The following is a 26,342-nucleotide window of genomic DNA, read 5'->3' as shown; positions in this document are numbered from 1 at the left end:
ACCCGGCCAAATAGTTGAGAATGGTATTAGGGTGCCCAAAACCTTTTACAAATGATATCTTTATTAATGGGCCAAGTGACAAATCATGGTAAGTGGGCTGCCATCGCATCTCAACCCAAAATCTTGAGGCTCAAGTTGTATAGGTCTTTTTTGCACTTATATGATCACCACTTGAAGTATTTCTAATCGATTTGAAACTTTATCACTACTCACACGTGATTATTTTCAATAGACCCTGTGATCTTAAACTCAAAAGCAACCGTAGCTACCTTCAACGTTCACACGCACACCCTTGGACTATGGTTGAATTTTTACTGATAAGAACAATAGAGAAATGTGAAATGAAATAGAATGGAATAAAATTATCATATTTTCATATAGATATTTTACGATGAAACAGAGTAAAATGTCGATTCTATTGTTTGAGAAGTGGACAAAATGATAAGAAAATTATTGAATTATTATTGAATTTCACCTCATTCCATCTCATATGCCAATAGAGCTATTGATTTTAATGAAATGCATTCCATTTCATTTTAATTTAAACAATCTAATTATGGTAATTAACTACTTTATATTACATTATTTCATTTCTTTTCATGAATCCAAAGATAGGCCAGAGGAAGAGATGCTGTCGCTACACTCATTTGACAAGGATCCCCGTTTCATGATTTTAATCTTTATTTTTCTTATTCTCTCTTTTGCCATTGATGTATTGAGAATATTGAATAAATGACAATCAATGTTTTCCTTTTGATAGTCTACATTGAAAAGACGGTCGGAGTTGGTGTCTGGTATAATAATTGTCCTCTTTAAATTAGATTTTATTTTGGCTGGTTATCCTTGTTTGATAAAATGATTGAAAAACTGTACTGTATTGAAAGTTTTCCTTCCATTTTTCAACTTATCTAAAGCCAAATAAATAGTAAGCTTTATAGACACACATGGAATGCTCCATCTATCTCTCCATTTCCTCTTGCACCGTTTGTCGTGAACTTTGAATTATGGCTTCTGCGGACAAAAAAGAAGAGCTTCATGTTCTATTGGTGGCATTTTCAGCCCAAGGTCACATAAACCCCATGCTCAGGCTAGGCAAAAGCCTACTAACCAGAGGCCTTCATGTCACACTCGCCACCACTGAATTAGTTTACCATCGCATGTTCAAGTCCTCCACCACTCCCACCAATACCGGCGACGAAGCCACTGTCCCCACTTCTATCACCACCAATGGAATCCAAGTGCTGTTCTTCCCTGACGGCTTGGATGGCGAAGCCAACAACATGGACCACTACATGGAGTCTATGGGGAAATTTGGACCGGTTAACCTCTCAAACATCATCAAGGACCACTTCCTCGGCTGTTCTAAAAGACTAGCTTGCATTATCAACAACCCCTTTGTCCCATGGGTAGCAGATGTAGCTGCCGAGTGCAAAATCCCCTGTGCTTGTCTCTGGATTCAACCCTGTGCTCTTTATGCCATATACTACCGTTTCTACAACAAGTTCAACCAATTTCCTACTCTCGCGGACCCTGACATGAGTGTCCAGTTACCAGGTCTGCCATTGTTACAACCACAAGACCTTCCATCTTTTGTCCTCCCATCAAATACTTTTGGAAGCATGCCTAAGATATTGTCAGATATGTTCCATGACATGAAGAAGCTAAAGTGGGTATTGGCAAATTCATTCTATGAGTTGGAGAAGGAGGTAGTAGATTCCATGGCCGAGTTGTGCCCTATAAAAACGGTGGGTCCGCTAGTCCCTCCATCATTACTTGGCCAAGATCAAAACGAAGACGTTGGAATTGAAATGTGGAAGCCACAAGACTCCTGCATGGAGTGGCTTAGCCATCACCCTCCTTCTTCAGTCATATACATCTCGTTTGGAAGCCTCATTGTGTTATCAGCTAAGCAAATGGAGAGCATAGCCAAGGCTCTGAAGAAAAGTAATCGCCCTTTTCTTTGGGTCATCAAGCGTGGTGAAAAAGCAGCTTCAGATGGAGTAGAGGAGCTGCCACTGCCACAGGGGTTCGTGGAAGAGACCAAGGACCAAGGCATGGTGGTGTCATGGTGCCCACAAACCAAGGTCTTGGTTCACCCTGCAATCGCATGCTTCTTAACACACTGTGGCTGGAATTCCATGTTGGAAGCCATCACCGCAGGCACGCCCATGATTGCTTACCCACAATGGACCGACCAACCCACCAACGCTAAACTCATTTCTGATGTGTTCCATACTGGGATTCGCCTCAAGCAGGACAGTGATGGCTTTGTTGAAACAAAGGAAGTGGAAAGAGCTATTGAAGAAATTGTGGGGGGAACATGCTCAGAGGAATTTAAGAAAAATGCAGCAGAGCTGAAACGGGCTGCAAGGGAGGCTGTTGCTGACGGCGGCTCGTCGGACTGTAATATCCAATCATTCGTGGATGAAATAATTGCTACCGCAATAATTAATATCTGATGTTGTCATCATTCCATGATCCCAAAAATTTATAATATCTTGTCGTTATTGAATGTTTAATTCCTAGTTTGGAGTTTTCTCATCATTGTACTTCGCTAATAAATATAATAATGTACGCCGGACCATTTGACATAACATTTGCCTGCTAGTATTTTTAATTTTTTTATTTGCCTTTTTTCAATGGACCCACCTAAATATATATGTGCTGCAAATATTCGCTAATTATGCAATAAAAGAACCCTTTACTATATACTTGATCTGTTTTATTTTTGGGTAATAATATTTTTATGATAGAAAAATATTATCTCCTAGACTCCTACCTATATAATAAATAAGAGAGAGAAAAAATTTAAAAGCGAAAGAAAAATATTCTTGTAAAACCCATTTAAAAAATATAAGTGTAAGATAAAATACTTTTCTTATGAAAGATAAAAAAAATATTACCCTTTATTTTTCCGTGGAAATTCCTAAGTACTATTTTATTAATGGGCTGCTTTAGCTTAACGAAAGTTTGGTACAAAAAAAGTTTTAACAACTTACAATGAGTTTAGTTTTAAAATTAAGCAACAACTAATGTCTTTATTTTAAAATTTTGATAATTAAGATTACAATTTTTTAAATTAAAAATCAAGAATAAGCATATTCTAATACACTCATTTTAAAGATTTATTCGTAAGAGTCTTAACAAATAAAAAGGCAAATTACATTCACTTCTCTTGGAACTTCTCCCCCCAAAAAATTTGTGTTAGATTAAAAATGAGTGTGCCTTTAAATTAAACACTTTCATAATTAAAAATTAAAATAGTTTATAATTATTTTATTAAATTTTTTTACAGTGATTATTTTAAATTGCTATTAAGTTTGGTTTTATTATATTATAATATTTTTCCATCTAAAATATTTTTTAACGTCTTTCTTGTTTATTTAGTTCTACAATATTCAGCGGCCTATTTCGATACTATATAAAAAGAGGAACGGTATTATTATTTTCTAAATTATATAATATAGGTTGAATAATAAAAGTTACTTTTATAATTCAATTAGTGACTTTTATTATTTAATCTGTAATTTTTAAAAAACGATACAGTAGTTTTTTTATAACTAAAAAATAATACAGTTATTTACTTTTATTGCTTAATAAAACCAATGTCTAGGAAGAAACTAATGATCTATTTGATTGTATTCTGATTTTTTTTGTTCTTAAAATTATTTTGTAGAATAATAATAGAACAAATTGAATCTGTTTGATTGTGTTTTGATTTTTTTGTTCTTAAAACTGTTTTGTAGAATAATTATGAAAACAGTTGTTTTCTATTTTTGTTTTTGTTTTGAAAGTTAAAAATCAAAACAGAAAACAAAAACAACTCAGACATGTTCTCTAAATTTGATTCTAAAAACAAAAAAGTAGTTACAGTTTTTAATTTTTTTTTTTACAAAACAGGCTTTACCAAACGAGTTTTTTTGTTCTGAAAACTAAAAAACTGTTTTTAAAAACAGTTATCAAACAGAGCCAATATTTCTGTATTTTATTTTTTGTTTTGAAATTCAAAAGTCAAAACAAAAACAATTTTGATATGTTCTCTAAAATTAATTCTAAAAACAAAAAAATGTTATAATTCTTATAATATTTTTTACAGAACAAGTCCTATCAAAGGCGTTCGCCTAAAATTCCAGGCGGGAGTTCATTTAATCGCGTCCAATGGTGGAGTGGTTATGTTATAAGCATTTTACCACGTCAATCAATAAAAGGTCAAGCATTGCAGTTTTAGGGTAAGCCATGCAAATAAGTTTTGCAGCGAGACATTAAAGAAACTGCAAATATGATAAAGCTTTTTTTTTTTTTTTTGACCAAATTCGAATAATGAATAAACATGTAAAATTCCTTTGCCTAATAAATAAATAATGTGCATAATACTTGTTACCTACCTTCTGAACAAGTTCAACCCCCCCTATCTGGAGTCGGAAAAGCCTGGCCCTTCAGAGGTCTGGCCATAACTGATTCTATTTGATTCTGATCACGTGAAGATAATGCAACTTTGACTGCCATAACCTACAAAAACAATAAGGAAAATCTGGTAAAAATCTCTGACGAAGAAGCAAATAATTAAATAAGAAATAGAGCAGATAGAACAGAGAAACAGGGTCAGAATCTGTATTCATTGGAAGTCAGCTGAAATACAAGATATCTATAATATAATAATAGGTGTTATAATGATTCTTGTCTACAAGCAGTTTTGTTACAACAGCAACAATAATAATAGAAGTTACAAAGATATATTAAGTGTACTTAAGTAATGAAATATGTCTGATGCATGATTAAGACCATAGTAGTCAATAGCGGCGCAATAGCGCCGCAAGCCGTGCTAGATGCGCTTCGCGGAGCTTCGCCGCAACCATTCTCTCCGTGCCGCACCAGATCGCAAAAGCGGTCGTTGCGGCCGCATTTGCGGCCAAATCTCGCCGCAACAGTGCCTATTATGGTTTTAACCCTGACCCACTCTCCCTTTCTACCTCTCTGTTGTGTGTCTCTCTTCCGCCTCTCATGCTCTCTTTATCGCGCTCGTTTCTTCCCTTCTCTACTTCTCTCTTATAGTATTGAAGTTCAATGCGGAAGCCATGAACGAAGAAGCAAAGCTTTGAGTGAGAGAAAGAGTGAGAGAGAGTGAGAGAGCAGATAACGAAGAAAAGGAGAAAAAGTGAGAAAAATAGTTAGAGAGAGAGAGAACAGATGAAGGAGAAAAAGAGAAACTGTGAGAGAGTGAGAAAGAAAGAGATCCTGATCTATCTTCATTCAAAGAAAAGAAAAGTACATTTGTCAGAAAAGTGATTCACAAGTCATGGTAACCAAGTAACCTGGTTACAGTAACAGAGGGTAAAACTATTTCTGTATCTAAAAAAAAAAAGAAAAGAATGCATCATTAAAAGGTAACTAAGGTAAAACAGTAAAGTATTATTTGTATTTTTTTAGGTGTTATTATTTTTTTAATAATTTATTATGTTACATATATATATATATATATATATATATATATATATGAGATATATATAATTTGTTTTTTTAATACATATATTTTTTACGCTACTTCCGCAACCGCATCTCACAATAACACTATAGCGGTTTTGGGGGTTGGCCGCATCAGGCCGCAATCCGCATTTGATAACTATGATTAAGACTTGAGATTTGCAGCTTGCAAATAACAAAACTGTTGTTCTAAGAACCAGTGATGTTTATAAGTGGGTCTCAATTAAAGTAATGGATCTGTTTTCCGTTCACCAGCTGACAGAGCAACCAAAAACTTGGTTACACACATAATTGTTTTCAGGTCTGTATGCTGTGGCGATACAGAGGTTCTGCCAAATGTAACAATGAAGCAGCATGAGATACATGACATGGTACGTTTATACATAGAATGTTTTACATTGCAGCAAAAGAAGAACAAGAGAAGTATAGCAGTCTCTATTCAGTTGCCCTTAAACATAAAGTTCTACTTACCTGTGTTGCTAAATGCAATACAATCAATCAAAGGTCTAGCATTTGCATTTGGAATTCAATTCATATTCTGCAACAGAAAATTTTATTTGTCAACACTCAACAGAAATATAAGGAAATGAGAAGAAGCTCCAAACCATTGAACATCTCAAAGAAAAATCAAATGAGGCAACACACACCCCCAAGCTTTAATTAAAATTTTAAAACATAAACTAACTAATGTGTCAGGCACAATTTTAGATATTTAAAATTTCAAACCACTAATTCACAATTCACTTCAAGAGTAATACGGAGATCAGCCGATAAAATGCACCATTCAATACAATGCTGCTCAAGAAACTGAGCACATTTTAAACAGAACTTCAATGGACCAACCTTTCTTTCTCTCTTTAATTTGGATATAAGAGTAAGTCAAAGTATGATACAGTATAATTGTTACAAGTGGTAGTCGTCGGTCTTTGAAGTCGAGAACTTTAAGTTCAACTACTTAAACTTGCACTATGACAATTCTTATCAAACATTTAAATCACCACTCCTCTCTTTAAAAGAAAATAAATAATATACATTTTTGAACAACTGAATATGGATAATTTCAGATCTATGATATTTAGAAATATCCCCAGTAAAAGAGCTAAACCAAAAACAAATCATGTATCCATTGGCTCTATTAATAAAATGTTTCCCAGACTCACAGGCATAACAGAAGAAATGCTCATTGCACATAAATCCTTTTAATTTTAACCATCATTACCCTTGAGTTAAAGCAACAGTAGATAGAGGGAAAACAAAAAAAGTAGCAATAACCTTTTTTTATCTGAGAGAGGATCATCAATTTTCCAACAACTACATAAATTACCATTTTCTATTTGGAAAATAAACAGAGAGGAAAATTTCATTATCGAACTTCATACTTGGCAAGGACTGTTGAGAACCCAAAGAACAGAATATTTGTTTTCAGAGAGATAGTGAGATGAGAAAAACAGATAAATGAAAAGAAAAATAATACTTCTATAGTGTTTATTGAATTACAGAGACCTAAGGAGAGAATTCTCCTTCAAAAGGTTTCCGCATCACAAAGGGTTCCCCCTTTCTACAACGAAGCTCATTCACAGTTGAGTCAGTTCCCAAATGATAACACCTCAGAATGCCCACTCTTCTACCCTCTCCTCCTATTTAAGCTAATTCCCTACCACTACAACTTTAATTGCGTAACTATTCTAAATTTCTAACCACTTACTCCCTGGCCCTATCACAGACTGTATCCATAAAATGAATGTAGTTAAAACATAAGCGCTGGGTAAGGACATGAAGATATGTGTAGCAACTTATCAATTTGAACATCATATAAGAAACCAAATGGGATACAGATTATATATAAAAACAGATACTGTTGAATGTAAAGAGAGACGAACAACTTGTAAGCTATCAATAACTTGATGATTCAAAATATATACTGATCTAGCTGTTGTCTTGTTGCACAGAAACCCTGGCCTTGAGCGGACAAAAAATGAGAATCTGCTATCGACTCCCACAAGAAACAGCTCAAATGTTTCAATAAGCATTATAGATACCTAAATAGAAAACAAGGGACATTCTAAGACATCACAAATAATTAACTAATATGTTCAGGGCCACTAACTTTTCAAAACATAAATGGCAAGATCTACAATTACACATCCATTATGAACACACTTATACAAGAGTATATCTTTCCCACTAGTGCAGAGAAAATGAACAACTTCAGCAACTAATTTAACCAGAGGTGGGACTATCAGCACATTTTTAAGAAGCTAAGGAAACCTGCATCAATTATGAGAAAAGTTGTTATATATAAATGCTCTAACTATAATCAATGTTCTAAAGAAGAGAGTATTTTTGTCTTTGGTATCCCGATATAGATTAGCTGTTTCACTTTACATTTTAGGATTACTACAAAAATCTGAGTTTCTTGAGAAAGATACTTGAGCAGGTTGGTCACATGATATATTCTTACTTCAGTCAACATCTTTCTTGTTCATCTACATATCATTATCCTCCAGCATTCAACTATGAATCACTTAGAGAGGCATCATATCTCCAGTGGAAAAAATTGGTAAAAAAAAGAAAAAGGATTGGCACATCTAATCATAAAGGATGGAAATGGAAGGTAAGTTCATCCTAAGGGATGAAATTGCCAAAACCGTTCTATTGCAAACAACAGCCTCTTTATCTAATCCTAAAATGGGAAAAATAAAAATAAAAATGAAGAGAGCAGTAAGGTCATGAAACCAATCTCAACTCTCAAGACACAACCAAATCAGAGCACAAAAAGGAGCAGAAATAATTGTATGAAAATCACCAAAGGATCCTTTCTTGTTACCGATTTTGATATCAGGGAAAACCATAGAGCACCACCACCGAGTTCCATATAAAGAACCGTGTATTATTATTCATAAACTATAATACGCTTCGAGTTGAAGACGAGTAAGAGCGCTTCGCATCATAAACACAGTTGTAATCAGAAACAGATGAAACAACAATAATCCAAAAAATAAAATAATTCATAAAACAATAAAAGATAACGAGAGGGGGAAACTGAATCAATTAGCCACAAAATCTCAACAAAAGCTTCGAAAAAAGTAAAATTCTTGCAAACACGATGTAAATAACAAATAAAATATCAATAAAAATAATTACAAAATATGGCGGGGGTGTGAGACGTGAAATTGAAGATGATCGAAGTACGAACATGTATTTGAAGACAATAATAGGGTACAATACCAGAAATTGAAGATGATCGAAGTTTTCGAATATCACGCATGCTGCTGAATGTAGTTTCGTGTGGGTTCGATAGCTTCTTCAGACTGAATTTGATTTTGAGAAATTCGATGGGATTCGGTCGAAGGAAGTGTGCCGGTTTGGCCCATAGTTGTAGTAAGTACGACACTCATGATTCACAAGCGTATACCATGGGATATCAGGGATCTGCAAAATAAAAAAAATAAAAAAATTGAACCGAATGATAAACCAAACCAAACCACTCTCAAAATAATCAATTTTTAAAAAATAGTTCATAAATCGAATTGGTTTTTAAAGAATCAGTTCATGGGGATACCGGAAGGAGCCAACTCGTCTCAAAGAGATAATTAGGGTTGGATAACTCCAAAAAAAAAGAACCAGTTCATGAACCGAACAAGTTTTTAAAACTAATTTATAAATTGAACCGATTTTTGAACTGAACTGAACCGAACCGAACAAAATTGATTTTTATAACTTTATTTTTTAAATGTTTAATTTTTTCTTTTCAAAAGAGAATTGACCCGAACCGGTTCCGAACCGTTTTCAATCGAACCGAACCGAACTACTTCCGAATCGAATCATTTTTGAACCGAATCGAACCATTTAAACTAATTCGGTTCGATTTTTCAAAAAATCTAGTTCGGTTCGACCCATGCACATCCCTGTGGGATATATCGGTAAATGATTTGTATCCGTTTAAAAAATTAAGATTTAATGTGTGATTTAAACTCAACAATTAATTTGAAAAGTCTGTATTAATAAAGAAATATTTTAATAAATATTTTGTAGGATAGAATATTGTAACAATCAATTAGTGTTACTACCAATCAATTTCACCGTTAGATCGATTATGTTGATCCAACAGTTATATTTAATCTGATATTTGTATGGTTATGATTTCCTATATTTAATGTGAAAGCATTAAATATGGAAAATCATAACCATACAAAGGTAAAAATAAATATAAAGTATCAAATATGGGGAATCATAACCATACAAAGATGAAAATAAATATAACTATTGGATCAACACAATCAATCTAACGATGAAATTGATTGGTAATAACATTAGTAATAATTGGTTGTTACAATATCCTTCCCCATATTTTATATCTTCTGATTTAATATGATTTACAATATAAGATAAAATTTGGTCAATGATACATCATATATATTGTGATTCAACAACTTTGGTTGATCACCACGACTTTATGCTCCTTCAGAGGATGACATGTGAATTACAAAAAAAAATAAAAAATTATTCTCTTCTCTTTTTACTGTTTTTTTATCTCTCTCGTAATTTTATTGGTCTGTCCTACCTAATAAAAAATGATCCGGAAGCACTTAAAAAGGTCTCCACCATTGTTGATAGTTTCGACCTGTCAGGTTCTTAGTGTTGGTATTTATAATAATTATTTATGGGTGTAAGGTCTCTAATATTATAGAGGATGTTTGACCTTTTTGCCTTTGATAAAAATTAATATTACACCTTTGCTATCGTACCAAAACGTTTCACATATCTATTTTTATTTGATCATTGACCAAGTTATGAACTCGAGTAAGAATTTATTGTAATTGGTACACTCACAATACTTGGTATAGTAAGAATTTTATGTTACCTCAGTACATCATTTCTGTACTCGAGCAATGTTCATTAAAAACATAGCAGAACTCAAGCAATATTCGAGTATTCGCTGAAGGTTCAAGCGAACTAGATATCACGTGGCACAATCTTATTATCCGATCAGAATTAATGTACCAATCACAATAAAAAACAGAAAATGAAGAAAAATGTATATTTATTTTATGTACCGATAACCAATCACAATTAGTGTACTAATGAGATTAACTTTTGATTGTACCAATCACAATTAATGTACCAATCACCAATCACTTCGGAGGGCCATAACTTTTGATTCGGTATCCAAATCAGATATTTTTTATTTTATTTCATATAACTTTTCGAGATCTACTCAATGACACTTCATTTGACATATTTTATCTCTCACAAATATCGTTCGAATTTGTAAGATAGGTATCACAAACTAATACATTAATTGTGATTCGTGATTGATACATTAATTGTGATTGATGATTAGTACATTAATTGTGATAGTACATTAATTAAATAGTCATTTTCTTTCATTTTTTATTGTGATTGGTACTTTAATTCTGATCATGCAACGAAATTATGCCATGTAGCACACGAAGCTCGCTACCCCTGGTAGGGAAATTCATTCAGTCAACTTTTTCTGTGAAAATATACCACATGTCACGAAATCATCGGCTACCAAGTTCACTATCAGTGGTAACGAACTTCAATGCGTGGCAGTCGGATAAATTTTATTATTTGCGTGGCATTTGAGTAAAAAAATCAGTGAACAATGACACATTAATCACCACTCCTTCATATTTTCGCCTGTCCTGAGGGATGGGTACAGTACCTAGGATAGGTAAACTATTAATTAATTAATTTATATTGCCTTAATTCTTGTTTTTTTGCAATATTGTTATCCTTTGAGAGAAATGAATAATTTGCCAGGTCTGGTGAAGCCTTAGGCACTACCAGAATGATGTCAGGTCCTGTTGGCAGACGAGTGGTCTCCTATAAACATAGTTCTCCAACTTAATGGGAACAAGGAGGATATATGGATTGACGAAGAGGACTGGATGACCATTCAAAGAAGGGAGGAAGAAGAGGAAGATGTCTTAGAAGAGGATTGTCCTGAGCAACAAGATAACCCGCTTTGTCGAGTGTATTATTTCTCAAAGAAGCAGCACAAAGAAAACTGTAGAAGGTGGAGGAAAGCTCTAATAATTAAGCTTCTGGGCAGAAAAATTAGCAACTGATTTCTGATGACTAGATTGAAAAACCAATGGAGACTCATAGGGGGCATGAAGGTTATCGATCTAGATAACAGTTACATTCTGATTAATTTCAAAGAGGAAAAGGACTACCAAAACGTCCTTCATGGAGGCCCTTGGATAGTGGTGAACCATTATGTGATGGTGCAGAGATGGAGGCCAATGTTTGACCCTTATGAGGAAGAAGTTAAAAGACTGGTTGTCTGGGTTCGCATTCCGGGTCTGCCGTTGGAATTCTACACAACCCATCATCTATGGAGAATAGGTAACCTCTTGGGTAAGACCCTCAAGGTTGACAAGAATTCTCTGAGGAAATCTGATGGAGGAGAGGGAGAACATACAGAGAAAGCTAAATATGCCAAAATTTGTATCAAAGTTGATATGAGGAAAAGCTTCATATCTCAATTTCAGTTAGGAGAATTAGGTGATAAGATTCTAAATGTGACTTACGAAGGTTTGCATTGGATGTGGTCGTTACGGGCACAGGCAAGATTCATGCAGTGGAGGTATGTACTCAGAGAAATCCTCAGTTATGGCCCAAGCAGGGAAACAGGTTCAGCTGCAGGAACCACAACACAATCCTGTCATCAGGAACGTCTCAGAGGAAGCTTTTGACTCCTGGATGGTGGTTCAGAAGCAAATTAAAGGGAGGAGAACTAAGAATGCTCCTCGAGGCAAATCGGAGGGGAAGAATAGAGTGCAAACGATAGAACAAACTGTCGCCCAAACCCCAAAGATTTTGACGGCGCGTGGGCCCAGTAGAGGTAGTTCCAATACCATATTTGATATCTTGGCAGAAGCGGTCGAAATTACAGGAGTAGACTTAGCAAGCTCGGAAGAGCAGAGATCAGTCCCCATCAAAGAGTTGACCCCTTCAAATAGGGGCAGAGAACCAGCGGCACAACGATAGAACAGGCTAAGCACGCAAAAGGGTCTAATGAGAAAGGGAAGGCTACACACACCCCACAAGGGTAGGGATATGAAATACAACCCAAAACTAGTCCAAAGGGGGAATATGGGCCCAACTATTCACGCAAACAAAGCAAAAGCCCAAGGAAATGTCTTGGCCCTTCAGACGAAATCCGTTCTATCCTAAGAGATAATTGTCCATTAATCTTTGGCATTAGGGAGGGGGCAAATTATCTTAAGGAGACACATTCTGTGAGCTCGGATTTAATCTTTCAATTCTGCATACATTCTTCATTCTGTCTCATCATCTGACATTAAGTAAGTATGTTCTGTTTTTAATAATTGCACTGTATCTGATAATTCTGATAATTACTCTCGTCTGCTCTTTACATGGGTTCAAATCTCTTAGTGCTTTAATAACACCCAATGACTTCTATAACAATATATTCTATATTCATAATTATTTATTAAAACAGCAATTTTTTTATTTATTTTGCAGACGACTTCTTTTCATGATATGACAAGCCACCAGTTTGGTCCATTAAGCGTAGTAAGAGACTTTTATTTATCTCTTTTATATTTCAGACAATTAATAAAATTATTTTGTGAAGCCATTTTCTTGGCAAAGGTTTGTGCTCTACTACTCTAAAGTGTGGAGCCACTCGTTTAAAAGTTCGCAGAAACAATCGATTAGCACGAATTTTGACCAATTTCCTGCAAGCGGTTCTTTTGAAGCCACTAATTATTATTTTTTTCTCCCATTATAATTCTTTGGTTATATTTCTTAAAATCAAATCCTGATTATCCTAAGAATGAATGAATTAAGCATAATGCATATAAATAAAATGACTCATAAACTCAATATTTTAAAATTTTGGATTAAGACATAGTGTTATCAACATTATTCCCACAATATTTATTATCTTAAAATCACTTTTTACGTTTCCAAATCAATTTATTCAAATGTATTTCTGATTAAAATTAATTTTGCAATATCAAGTTCCTCCATAAATTAATTTAACAAAATCAAAACACACAAATAATTTGAAAACTCAACTTCATCTGACTGTTCATGACCACTACACAATCCACTAACCCCGTGATCTTAAACTCAAAAGTAATCGTAGCTACCTTCAATGTTAACACGCAAACCCTTGGACTATGCTTGAATTTTTAATGATAAGTAAAATAGAGAAATGTGAAATGAAATAGAATGGAATAAAATTCTCATATTTTCATATGGATATTTTATGATGGAATAGAGTAAAATGTCGATTCCATTGTTTGAGAAGCGAACAAAATGATAAGAAAATTATTGAATTATTGAATTTCACCTCATTCCATGTCATATGCCAATAGAGCTATTGATTTAAATGAAATGCATTCAATTTCATTTTAATTTAAACAATCTAATCATGGAAACTAACTACTTTATATTAAATTATTTCATTTCTTTTCACGAATCCAAAGATAGGCCAGAGGAAGAGATGCTGTCGCTACACTCATTTGACAACGATCCGCATTTCATAATTTTAATCTTTATTTTTTCTTATTCTCTCTTTTGCCATTGAGGTACTGAGAATATGGAATGAAGGGCAATCAATGTTTTCCTTTTGACAGTCTACAACTCTACATTAAAAAGACGGTTGGAGTTGGTGTCTGGTATAATAATTATCCTCTTTAATTTATATTTTATTTTGGTTGGCTATCCTTTGTTTGATGAAATGATTGAAAAACTGTATTATATTGAAAATTTTCATTTTTTGACTTTTCTATGCTCCAGCTATCTCTCCATTTCCTCTTGCACCGTTTTTTCGTTAACATTGAACTATGGCTTCTGCGGACAAAAAAGAAGAGCTTCATGTTCTATTGGTGGCATTTTCAGCCCAAGGTCACATCAACCCCATGCTTAGGCTAGGCAAGAGCCTACTAACCAGAGGCCTTCATGTCACACTCGCCACCACTGAATTAGTTTACCATCGCATGTTCAAGTCCTCCACCACTCCCACCAGTACCGGCGACGAAGCCACCGTCCCCACTTCTATCACCACCAACGGAATCCAAGTGCTGTTCTTCTCTGACGGCTTGGATGGCAGAGAGACCAACATGGACCACTACATGGAGTCTATGGGGAAATTTGGACCCGTTAACCTCTCAAACATCATCAAAGACCACTTCCTAGGCTGTTCTAAAAGACTAGCTTGCATTATCAACAACCCCTTTGTCCCATGGGTAGCAGATGTAGCTGCCGAGTACAAAATCCCCTGTGCTTGTCTCTGGATTCAACCCTGTGCTCTTTATGCCATATACTACCGTTTCTACAACAAGTTCAACCAATTTCCTACTCTCGCGGACCCTGACATGAGTGTCCAGTTACCAGGTCTGCCATTGTTACAAGCACAAGACCTTCCATCTTTTGTCCTCCCATCAAATACTATTGGAAGCATGCCTGAGATATTGTCAGATATGTTCCAAGACATGAAGAAGCTAAAGTGGGTATTGGCAAATTCATTCTATGAGTTGGAGAAGGAGGTAGTAGATTCCATGGCCGAGTTATGCCCTATAAAAACGGTGGGTCCGCTAGTCCCTCCATCATTACTTGGCCAAGATCAAAACGAAGACGTTGGAATTGAAATGTGGAAGCCACAAGACTCCTGCATGGAGTGGCTCAGCCATCAGCCTCCTTCTTCGGTTATATACATCTCGTTCGGAAGCATCACTGTGTTATCAGCTAAGCAAATGGAGAGCATAGCCAAGGCTCTGAAGAAAAGTAACCGTCCTTTTCTTTGGGTCATCAAGCGTGGTGAAAAAGCAGCTTCAGATGGAGCAGAGGAGCTGCCACTGCCACAGGGTTTCGAGGAAGAAACCAAAGACCAAGGCATGGTGGTGTCGTGGTGCCCACAAACCAAGGTCTTGGCTCACCCTGCAATCGGATGCTTCTTAACACACTGTGGCTGGAATTCCATGTTGGAAGCCATCACCGCAGGCACGCCCATGATTGCTTACCCACAATGGTCCGACCAACCCACCAACGCTAAACTCATTTCTGATGTGTTCCATATTGGGATTCGCCTCGAGCAGGACAGTGATGGCTTTGTTGAAACAGAGGAAGTGGAAAGAGCTATTGAAGAAATTGTTGGGGGAACATGCTCAGAGGAATTTAAGAAAAATGCAGCAGAGCTGAAACGGGCTGCAAGGGAGGCTGTTGCTGACGGCGGATCGTCGGACTGCAATGTCCAATCATTCGTGGATGAAATAATTGGTACCGCGATAAATAATATCTGATGTTGTCATCATTCCATGATCCGAAAAAATTTATAATATCTTGTCGTTATTGAATGTTAAATTCCTTGTTTGGAGTTTTCTCATTATGGTACTTGGCTAATAAAGAAAATAATGTACGTCGGCCATTTGACAGACAGAACATTCCTTTTTTTCTTTCCATTTACTTTATCCTTGTTCTGTTTCATTTTTCATCAGACATTCCTAAGTACTATTTTAGTAACGGGCAGCTTTAGGCTTTACGAAAGTTTGGTACAAAAATAATACAATTTTTCTCTCGAGTCCTCAAACATGGGATTAGTCTCATCTTTCTTCTAATGACGAAATTCAATGCACCCGTTATTTTAATAAATAAATGAATAATTTTGGGATTATATTCCGAGGACAAGATAACTCGAGGAGATTAAATGAAAATACTTCTGGGTTATACCAAAAAATATATATATATTTTGGTAAAAAAAATTTCCAAAATTCTTTTAAAAAAGTTTAGTTTTAAATTAAGCAACAACTAATGTATTTACTTTCAAATTTTAATTATTAAGATCGCATTTGCTTAAATTAAAAATCAAGAATAAGCATATTCTAATTTACTCATTTTAAAAGATTTCTTCACAAGAGTCTTGACAGATAAAAAGGCAAATTACATTCTCTTGTAACTTCTCCCCCCAAAAAAATTGTGTTCGATTAAAAATGAGTGTGCATTTAAATTAAATATTTTCATACTTAAAATAGTCTATAATTATTTTATTAATTTTTTAATGATGATTATTTTAAATTTCTATTTAGTTTTGTTTTGTTATATCAATATTTTTTCATCTAAAATATTTTTTTGTCTTTCTTGTTTATTTAATAGTATGATATTCAGCTGTCTATCTCGATACTTTATAAAGAGAGGGTACGGTATTATTATTTATTATTTAAATGATATGTTATAGGTTGAATAATAAAAGTCACTTTTATAATTGGAGTGGTTATGTTATTACTTTATAAGCATTTTACTACATGTCAGGTCAATAATAAGGTCCGGCATTGCTGTTTTAGGGTCTTGCCATGCAAATGAGTTTTGCAGCGAGGCATTAAAGAAACTGGAAATATGATAATTTTTTTTTTAAATTTTTACCACATTCGAATAATGAATAAATATGTAAAATTCCTTTGCCAAATAAATAAATAATGTGCATAATACTTGTTACCTACCTTCTGAACAAGTTCAACCACCTTATCTCTGGAGTATTAAAAGCCTGGCCCTTTAGAGGTCTGGCCACAACTGACTCCAGCTTTTGATTCTGACGTGAAGATAATGCAACTTTAAGTCGAACTAAGTAGTGAAATATATAATATATTGTATCCATTTTCACCGACCAACGGATAAGAACAATAACTAAGTAGTGAAATAGAGCAAGATAGAACAGAGAAACAGGGTCGGAATCCGTATTCATTGGAAGTTAGCTGAATTACAAGATATCTATAATAATAGGCGTTTTAGTGATTCTTGTCTAGAAGCAGTTTTGTTACAACAGCAACAATAATAATAGAAGTTACAGAGATATATTAGTGTACTTAAGTAGTGAAATATGTCTAATGCATGATCAAGACATGAGATTTGTAGCTCGCAAATAACAAAAATGCTGTTCTAAGAACCAGTGATATTTATAAGTGGGCTTCAATTAAAGTAATGGATCTGTTTTCCGTTCACCAGCTGACAGAGCAACAAAAAACTTTGTTAGACGCATAATTGTTTTCAGGTCTATATGCTGTGGCGATACAGATGTTCTGCCAAATTTAACAATGAAGCAGCATGAGATACATGACATTGCAGCAAAAGAAGAACATGAGAAGTATAGCAGTCTCTATTCAGTTGCCCTTAACATAAAGTTCTGCTTACCTGTGTTGCTAAATGCAATACAATCAATCAAAGGTCTATCATTTGCATTTGGAATTCAATTCATATTCAGCAATAGAAGATTTTATTTGTCAACACAATAAATTGTAATCGTGAATAACATTTTATTCTGTATTGTATTTGCAGCCAATGTCTCTTAAATAGACATGGTACGTAACTGGACTCGATCCTATCAGTTTGTTATGTACACAACTGATGCCTAAATAATAGGTAACAATAATACTAAGCTAACAAGTAAAAGCTACGGCTAACAAATGATAACAGTAACTAAACTAGTGTAACAGTATCTAAACTAGTAACACAAATCATAACAATAGCAACACCTTTTTTCTAACACTCCCCCTCAAGTTGGAGTATGAAGACATGAAATGCCCAACTTGGGAAGGAAGGCAAGAAAAGAAGCTCGACCAAGAGCTTTGGTGAAGATGTCTTCTAATTGTAAATGAGATCGAACATATGATGTCTGAATATGTTTGGCAAGAAGCTGCTCCCTAACAAAGTGACAATCGATTTCGATGTGCTTGGTGCGTTCGTGGAAGACGGGGTTGGCAGCGATGTGCATGGCTGCTTGATTGTCGCAGCACAGCTCCATGGGGTCCTGATGAAAGATTTGTAAAGAAGCAAGAAAGGATTTTAGCCAAGTTAATTCGGCAGTTGCAGCGGCCATGGAACAGTATTCTGCCTCTGCGGAGGAACGGGATACTGTAAGTTGCTTCTTTGTCTTCCAAGATATGGGCGAGTTTCCAAGCATGATGAAGAAGCCAGAGATAGATCGCCGAGTGATAGGGCAGCTGGCCCAGTCCGAATCACAGAAGGCATGAATTTTAAAGTCACTTGTGGATGAGAGAAATATGCCTTGGCCTGGACTCATTTTAATATAGCGAAGGACTCGTAGGGCTGCTTTGTAGTGTGCTTCTTTTGGAGCCTGCATGAATTGAGACAGGATGTGCACCACATAACATAAATCTGGACGAGTTATAGTTAGATAAACCAGCTTACCAATGATACGCCTGTAACGACTTGGATCACCATATTCTGGGCCATCATCTACGGCCAAGCGATGGTTTTGTTCAATGGGAAAAGATGCAGGTTTACAGTCCACCAAACCAGTTTCCTTGAGAATATCGAGTGTATATTTTCGTTGGCACAAAAAGATTCCTTCCTTGTTCCTAGCAATTTCCAACCCCAAAAAATGCTTCAAGGGACCCAAATCCTTAATCTTAAAACACTTATGGAGATAATCCTTCACCTCTTGGCAGACTTTAGGATCATTACCTGCTATGATTAAATCATCGACATAGATTAAGATAGCTAGAAATACAGAGCCATGCTGCAAAGTAAACAGTGTGTGGTCTGCCTGGGATTGGACGAAGCCAAACTGAATGAGGGAGGTGTGTAGCTTGGCAAACCAATTCCTAGGGGATTGTCGCAGTCCATACAGTGACTTCTGGAGACGACATACCTTACGGTCTTGTCCTTGATTAAAGCCTGGTGGTATGCGCATGTATATTTCCTCTTCAAGATCCCCATTAAGAAATGCATTGTGAACATCCATTTGATGAAGTGACCATCCTTTCGCAGCTGCTACTGCCAGAAGAGTTCTAACACTGACCATCTTTGCCACGGGAGCGTAGGTTTCATGGAAGTCTTCTCCGGGAACTTGGTGATTGCCCGCGATCACCAATCTGGCCTTGTATCGCTCAATACAACCGTTGGAGAGATACTTAATTTTATATACCCATTTGCATAGGAGGGCATGCTTCCCTGCAGGCAAATCAGTGAGATGCCACGTCTGATTATCTTCAAGTGCTTGTATTTCCCGTGCCATGGCTTCATGCCATTCTTGTCTTGCCACGGCCTCCGTGAATGAATGTGGTTTAATCCCTGCATCAATGGCTGCAACGAACACTTGATGGTTGTGAGAAAACCGATTAGAAGTTACATAATTTGCAATCGGATATCGCTTACCTGAGGAGGAGTCAGACGGAATGATAAGAGGGACATGCGTATGTGTTTCGGCTAAGTTGCATTTGTAATCACTCAAATAACCTGGAGGCTTGCGTACCGAGGCACTCATTGAGGCACAGTTGGGGCTGATTCATTTATTTGCAATGGACCAGTATCTTCGTTCACTGCTGGTGCAGGTTCTTGCAAAGTAATGCTCCCCCTATCATCCATTTCCCTTTCATTTGTAGCATCGCTGTGTGAAGGATGCTGGCTTGCGTCTTCAGCATCGCGGACAGCTGGGAAATTATAAGTGTCTGAGGGAATAAATGGAGGCAGTGGTGTGCTAGCCACATTTGGATCAACAACAACCATATGTTCTGCAGTGAAGGGAAATTCTTTTTCATGAAAACGAACATCTCCTGAGACAAAGAATTCGTCTCTTTCCAAATCATAAACTCTCCACCCTTTCTAACCAAATGGATACCCAACGAATATGCACCTTCTCGATCGTGGACTAAACTTATCAGTTGGTCTAGGTTGGAAGGCAGTGTAGCATAGAGAACCAAACACTCTTAAGTGTTTATAATCAGCAACAACTCCATAGATTAATTCATGAGGGGTTTTGCCATGAAGAATTTTCGTAGGAGTTCTGTTAATAAGATGCGCTGCTGCCAAAACGCTTTCTCCCCAGAACTTGATGGGCAATTGAGCTTGGAAAAGCAAAGCTCGAGCTACGTTTAATATGTGTCTGTGTTTCCGTTCCACTCGACCGTTTTGTTGTGGAGTATGAACACAAGAGGTTTGATGGAGTATACCTTGGGCAGCAAATAGCGCAAGCATTTTATTAGATGTGAATTCCGTTCCGTTATCAGAACGAATACTTTTTACTGTTTTTCCAAATTGAGTTTGCACCATGGCCAGAAATTTACGTATACAATAACTAAGTAGTGAAATAGAGCAGGTAGAACAGAGAAACAGGGTCGGAATCCGTATTCATTGGAAGTTAGCTGAATTACAAGATATCTATAATAATAGGCGTTTTAGTGATTCTTGTCTAGAAGCAGTTTTGTTACAACAGCAACAATAATAATAGAAGTTACAGAGATATATTAGTGTACTTAAGTAGTGAAATATGTCTGATGCATGATCAAGACATGAGATTTGTAGCTCGCAAATAACAAAAATGTTGTTCTAAGAACCAGTGATATTTATAAGTGGGCTTCAATTAAAGTAATGGATCTGTTTTCCGTTCACCAGCTGACAGAGCAACAAAAAACTTTGTTAGACGCATAATTGTTTTCAGGTCTATATGCTGTGGCGATACAGATGTTCTGCCAAATTTAACAATGAAGCAGCATGAGATACATGACATTGCAGCAAAAGAAGAACATGAGAAGTATAGCAGTCTCTATTCAGTTGCCCTTAACATAAAGTTCTGCTTACCTGTGTTGCTAAATGCAATACAATCAATCAAAGGTCTATCATTTGCATTTGGAATTCAATTCATATTCAGCAACAGAAGATTTTATTTGTCAACACTCAACAGAAATTCAAGGAAATGAGAAGAAGCTCCAAACCATTGAACATCTCAAAGAAAAATCAAATAAGGCAACACCCCCACCCCCACCCCCCAAAAAAAGCTTTAATTAAAAGTTTAAAACATGAAGTAACTAATGTGTCAGGCACATTTTTAGATATTTAAAATTTCAAACTACTAATTCACAATTCACTTCAAGAGTAATACGGAGATCAGCCGATAAAATGCACCATTCAATACAATGCTGCTCAAGAAACTGAGCACATTTTTAACAGAACTTCAACGGACCAACCTTTGTTTCTCTCTCTAATTTGGATATAAGAGCAGGTCAAAGTATGATACAATATAAATGCTACAAGTGGTAGGCAGTCTTTGAAGTTGAGAACTTTAAGTTCAACTACTTAAACATGTACTATAACAATTCTTATCAAACATCTAAATCACCACTCCTCTCTTTAAAAGAAAATAAATAATATATATTTTTGAACAACACCGCCAATAAAATGTAAATTGTTGAATGAGGATAATTTTAGATATAGGATATTTAGATATTGATGGTACCGAGCAATTTAATAGCAAAATGTCAACAAGAAACAGCAAAAGAAACACTTCTATTAACTCAAATAGTTCCCTGGAGACAAGCTCCTTGACAATTTCAACAGTGACACAAGAAACAGAAAGACAACAGACTCCTGACCTTTTATACAGACTCGAAAGCAGGACAATGACAATAGCAAAATAGCAATGCAGTAAACACAAAGATAACAGTAACCGAATGACACAGCTGTAATACAAGACTCCTAATGACAGATGACAGACTCCATAACTACTATTGCAGCTCCCTGATTATCCGTCTTCTACTGATAGGGACCTCATAAACCACCAACAGCCCCACTCTCCTCACTTGGAATAATTTCTCCACCCCCAGCATTATATCATCTCTCCATTCGTGGAACACCTACCAAACAGCTTTTTATAATATTCTTGGAAAAGTGACTTTTCCACTATATTTCTGGTAATCTATGATTCCGGAAAAATTTATCGTTTAAGAAACGCCACCAAAGTTTTTATAAGAAATCATGTATTAGCTTGGGTATCCATTGGCCCTATTAATAAAATGTTTCCCAGGCTCACATGCATAACAGAAGAAATGCTCATTGCACATAAATCCTTTTAATTTTAACCATCGTTCCCCTTGAGATAAAGCTACAGTAGATAGAGAGGGAAAACAAAAAAAGTAGCAATAATTTTTTTTTATCTGAAAGAGGATCATCAATTTTCCAGTAACTACAAAAATTACCATTTTCTATTTGGAAAATAAACACATAGAAGAAAATTTCATTGTGAGAGGAAATCCCTACGGGCCCCAAACAGAAAATGGATTATCGAACTTCATATTGGCAAGGACTGTTAGGAACCCAAAGAATAGAATATTTGTTTTCAGAGAGATAGAGAGATGAGAAAAACAAATAAATGAAAAGAAAAATAATACTTCTATAGTGTTTATTGAATTAAAGAGACCTAATTCATTCTCAGTTGAGTCAGTTCCCAAATGATAACATCTCAGAATGCCCACTCTTCTACCCTCTCTTTCCTATTTAAGCTAATTCCCTACCTTTCCAACTTTAATTGTGTAACTATTCTAACGACTTACTTCCTGTCCCTATCACAGACTGTATCCATAAAAGGAATGTAGTTAAAACATAAGCGCTGGGTAAGGACATGTAAGATATGTGTAGCAACTTATCAATTTGAACATCATATAAGAAACCAAATGGGATACAGATTATATATAAAAACAGATTCTGTTGAATGTAAAGAGAGACGAGCAACTTGTAAGCTATCAATAACTTGATGATTCAAAATATATACTGATCTAGCCGTTGTCTTGCTGCACAGAAACCCGGGCCTTGAGTGGACAAAAAATGAGAATCTGCTATCAACTCCCTGAAGAAACAGCTCAAATGTTTCTGTAAGCAGTATAGATACCTCGATAGAAAACAAGGAACATTCTAAGACATCACAAATAATTAACTAATACGTTCAGGGCCACTGACTTTTCAAAACATAAGCAAGATCTACAATTACACATCCATTATGAACACACTTATACAAGAGTATATCTTTCCCACTAGTGCAGAGAAAGTGAACAACTCCAGCAACTAATTTAACCAGTGGGACTATTTGCACATTTTTAAGAAGCTAAGGAAACATGCATCAATTATGAGAAAGGTTGTTATGAAAAGTGAGATATATAAATGCTCTTACTAAAATCAATGTTCTAAAGAAGAGAGTATTTTTGTCTTTGGTATCCCGATATTGATTAGCTGTTTCACTTTTCATTTTAGGATTACTACAATAATATGAGTTTCTTGAGAAAGATACTTGAGCAGGTTGGTCACATGATATATATTCTTACTTTAGTCAACATCTTTCTTGTTCATCTACATATCAGTATCCTCCCGCATTCAAAAATGAAACACTTAGAGAGGCATCATATATCCAGTGGAAAAAATTGATAAAAAAAGAAAACAAAAGGATTGGCACATCTAATCATAAGGGATGGAAATGGAAGAAGGTTAGTTCATCCTAAGGGATGAAATTGCTAAAACCGTTCTATTGCAAACAACAGCCTCTTTATCTAATCCTAAAATGGGAAAAGTAAAAATAAAAATGAAGAGAGTAGTAAGGTCATGAAACCAGTCTCAACTCTCAAGACACAACCAAATCAGTGAACAAAAAGAAGCAGAAATAATTGTATGAAAATCACCAAAGGATCCTTTCTTGTTACCGATTTTGATATCAGGGAAAACCATAGAGCACCACCACTGAGTTCCATATAAAGAACCGTGTATTATTAATCATTAACTATAATACGCTTGGAGTTGAAGACGAGTAAGAGAGCTTCGCATCATAAACTAAACATTGATAAATAAGAATCTCCGCGGGAAACACTGTTGTAATCAGAAACAGATGAAACAACAATAATCCAAAAAACAAAATAATTCATAAACAATAAAAGATAACGAGAGGGGGAAACTGAATCAATTAGCCACAAAATCTCAACAAAAGCTTCGAAAAAGGTAGAATTCTTGCAAACACGATGTAAATAACAAATAAAATATCAATAAAAATAATTAAAAAATATGGCGGGGGTGTGAGACGTGAAATTGAAGATGATCGAAGTACGAACATGTATTTGAAGACAATAATAGGGTACGATGCCAGAAATTGAAGATGATCGAAGTTTTCGAATATTGGTTGAATACTTGAATACTGCTCGAGTTCTGCTAGCTACGTTTTTAATGAACATTACTCGAGTACAGAAATGATACACTGGGTAACATAAAATTCTTACTAAACTTGTTATTAGCGAAGATTCAACACCGCCAACAAAATTATTGATGTCAAACATATTTTTTTTTTTGGGTAATCGATGTCAAACATATTTTAATATTTAATAAAGGAAGATATACTTTTTTCTTTTTTTTTTTCTTATCGTCAAATCTTAATCGTTGATTTTTACAAATCTAACAATTATAATTTATTAAAAATTAATAATTAATTAATATTTATGATCCAATAAATTACAATCCTTATATTGATGAAAATCAAACGATTAAGATTTAATAATAAAAAAAAAACCTTCCTCGTGCAGCGCATAGGTTATTAATAAACAAATTGAACTTAAATCACATGATTGAACTTTAGCAGATAAATATTTAACAATTTACCCTTGCTTAGAAGTTGTTGCATCTCCTCCGTCATCCTTTGGGTTTCCCCCTTTGGGTTTCCCACCTATGCAGCACCGACACGACACGCGACACGTGACACGACACGACACGACACTCCGACACGTCAATCTTAAAAAATTATGGATTTCGACACGTTGGGACACGTTTTAATATTAAATAATATTTTTAATTTATATAGTGTATAGTTCATTTAATATTTAATAATTAAAAAAAAAATGAAACTAAATTAATAATACCCATCAACACGTTATAAAGATGGAAGCTTTAATAAAAAAAATAAGAATTGGGATGAGAGAGGGATATAATATCAGATAGAGAGATCAAATCATATTAGAGAGAGATCAGAGAGAAGAAGATACAACAAGAGCGTGATAGGAATAGACAACAATGATGGTGAGATGATCTCTTATCTACTTAAGGGGAAAAAAGACAAAAAGATAAAATTGATATGATTAGGTGGAAACTTTATTAATATATTTTAACTTTTAAAAAAAATATAAATTTTTTGTAAAAAAAATTAAAAAAAATTAAAAAAAAAATTAAAAAAATTACGAAAATGAACACGGTCAAATTCGCGTGTCGGAATGGTCAACGTGTCGGAAAAAGTCAACCGCGTGTCCGACACCGTGTCGGAGCGTGTCGCCGTGTCGGAGCGTGTCGGACCCGACTCTTCCTGTTTTTACAAGCGTCCGTACTTCGTGGGTTTGCCACTGCTGATTGATCAAAATGGTAATGACACACTCTTACGATAAAACACTACCCCCAAAAGTCCTGTTTATTCCCAATGCCTTGATATGTTCATCTTTTCGCCTATCCTGAGGGATGGGTACAATACCTAGGATGGGTAAACTATTCATTAATTCATTTATATTGCCTCAATTCTTGTTTTTTTGCAATATTGTTATCCTTTGAGACAAATGAATAATTTGCTAATGTTAGTAGCGCAGTAGTACTGCAGCAGAACCCATATAGCTTGTGTGATTGCATCGTAAATATAAATTTTGTGTGCTATATTACTAGTTATTTCGGAATTTTTTTAATATTATGGGTGTATACCAAACTTGATACATTTATTTACTAAATGAATAAAATTTAAAGGAACATAAAGGAAATATATAAAAAAAAGAGTTAAAATGAAATATTTTTAACCGTTTTAATAAATAAGTGTACCGAATTTGGTACACCGAATGTAACAAAAATTTGCTCCGTTATTTCTAACTTATATCTATATTGTGTCAAGACGAAAGCTAGGCATACAGAGCTAGGCATCTAGCATTTTTGAAGCTATATTTTTTGAAGCATATAATAGCAGGTACGCACAAAGGGTATAAAACTTTAGACTACCGTCCTATTGAATGATTAATATGATGGTATTATTATAATTATATATTTCACGAAATATATAATTATAATTTAAT

The 26,342-nt window shown here is 35.2% G+C and overlaps 2 protein-coding genes and 1 long non-coding RNA gene across 3 annotated transcripts; 2 read left to right on the top strand and 1 right to left on the bottom strand.

The window, feature by feature from the left end:
• The first annotated feature begins 814 nt into the window (after nucleotides 1-814).
• LOC133311802 (UDP-glycosyltransferase 84B2-like) lies at nucleotides 815-2,773 on the top strand. The gene has a single exon (XM_061512907.1). It carries the CDS (start codon nucleotides 1,005-1,007, stop codon nucleotides 2,457-2,459), a length of 1,455 nt encoding a protein of 484 aa, XP_061368891.1. The 5' UTR covers nucleotides 815-1,004; the 3' UTR covers nucleotides 2,460-2,773.
• A 1,457-nt stretch (nucleotides 2,774-4,230) lies between these two features.
• On the bottom strand, nucleotides 4,231-8,895 carry LOC133311803 (uncharacterized). The gene is made up of 3 exons (XR_009751591.1): nucleotides 8,710-8,895; nucleotides 5,953-6,019; nucleotides 4,231-4,509 (listed from the first exon to the last, which is right to left on the bottom strand). It is a non-coding gene; the product is annotated as an uncharacterized LOC133311803 (long non-coding RNA).
• A 5,433-nt stretch (nucleotides 8,896-14,328) lies between these two features.
• On the top strand, nucleotides 14,329-15,876 carry LOC133311819 (UDP-glycosyltransferase 84B1-like). Its single transcript, XM_061512927.1, has one exon. The coding sequence runs from the start codon at nucleotides 14,331-14,333 to the stop codon at nucleotides 15,783-15,785; it is 1,455 nt and encodes a 484-aa protein (XP_061368911.1). The 5' UTR covers nucleotides 14,329-14,330; the 3' UTR covers nucleotides 15,786-15,876.
• The last annotated feature ends 10,466 nt before the right edge of the window (nucleotides 15,877-26,342 follow it).

This window comes from Gastrolobium bilobum, unplaced genomic scaffold, assembly GCF_033153095.1.
Source record: "Gastrolobium bilobum isolate Gb01-03AN ecotype WA unplaced genomic scaffold, APGP_CSIRO_Gbil_v1 utg14709, whole genome shotgun sequence".
Classification (NCBI taxonomy): Eukaryota; Viridiplantae; Streptophyta; class Magnoliopsida; order Fabales; family Fabaceae; genus Gastrolobium; species Gastrolobium bilobum.
The sequence above is the reverse complement of the archived record's forward strand: the minus strand, read 5'-3'. Positions and strand labels throughout refer to the sequence as shown.

Excerpts from the sequence above, each read along its gene's own strand:
- LOC133311819 (XM_061512927.1), top strand. The coding sequence starts at position 14,331 with ATGGCTTCTGCGGACAAAAAAGAAGAGCTTCATGTTCTATTGGTGGCA.
- LOC133311802 (XM_061512907.1), top strand. The coding sequence starts at position 1,005 with ATGGCTTCTGCGGACAAAAAAGAAGAGCTTCATGTTCTATTGGTGGCA.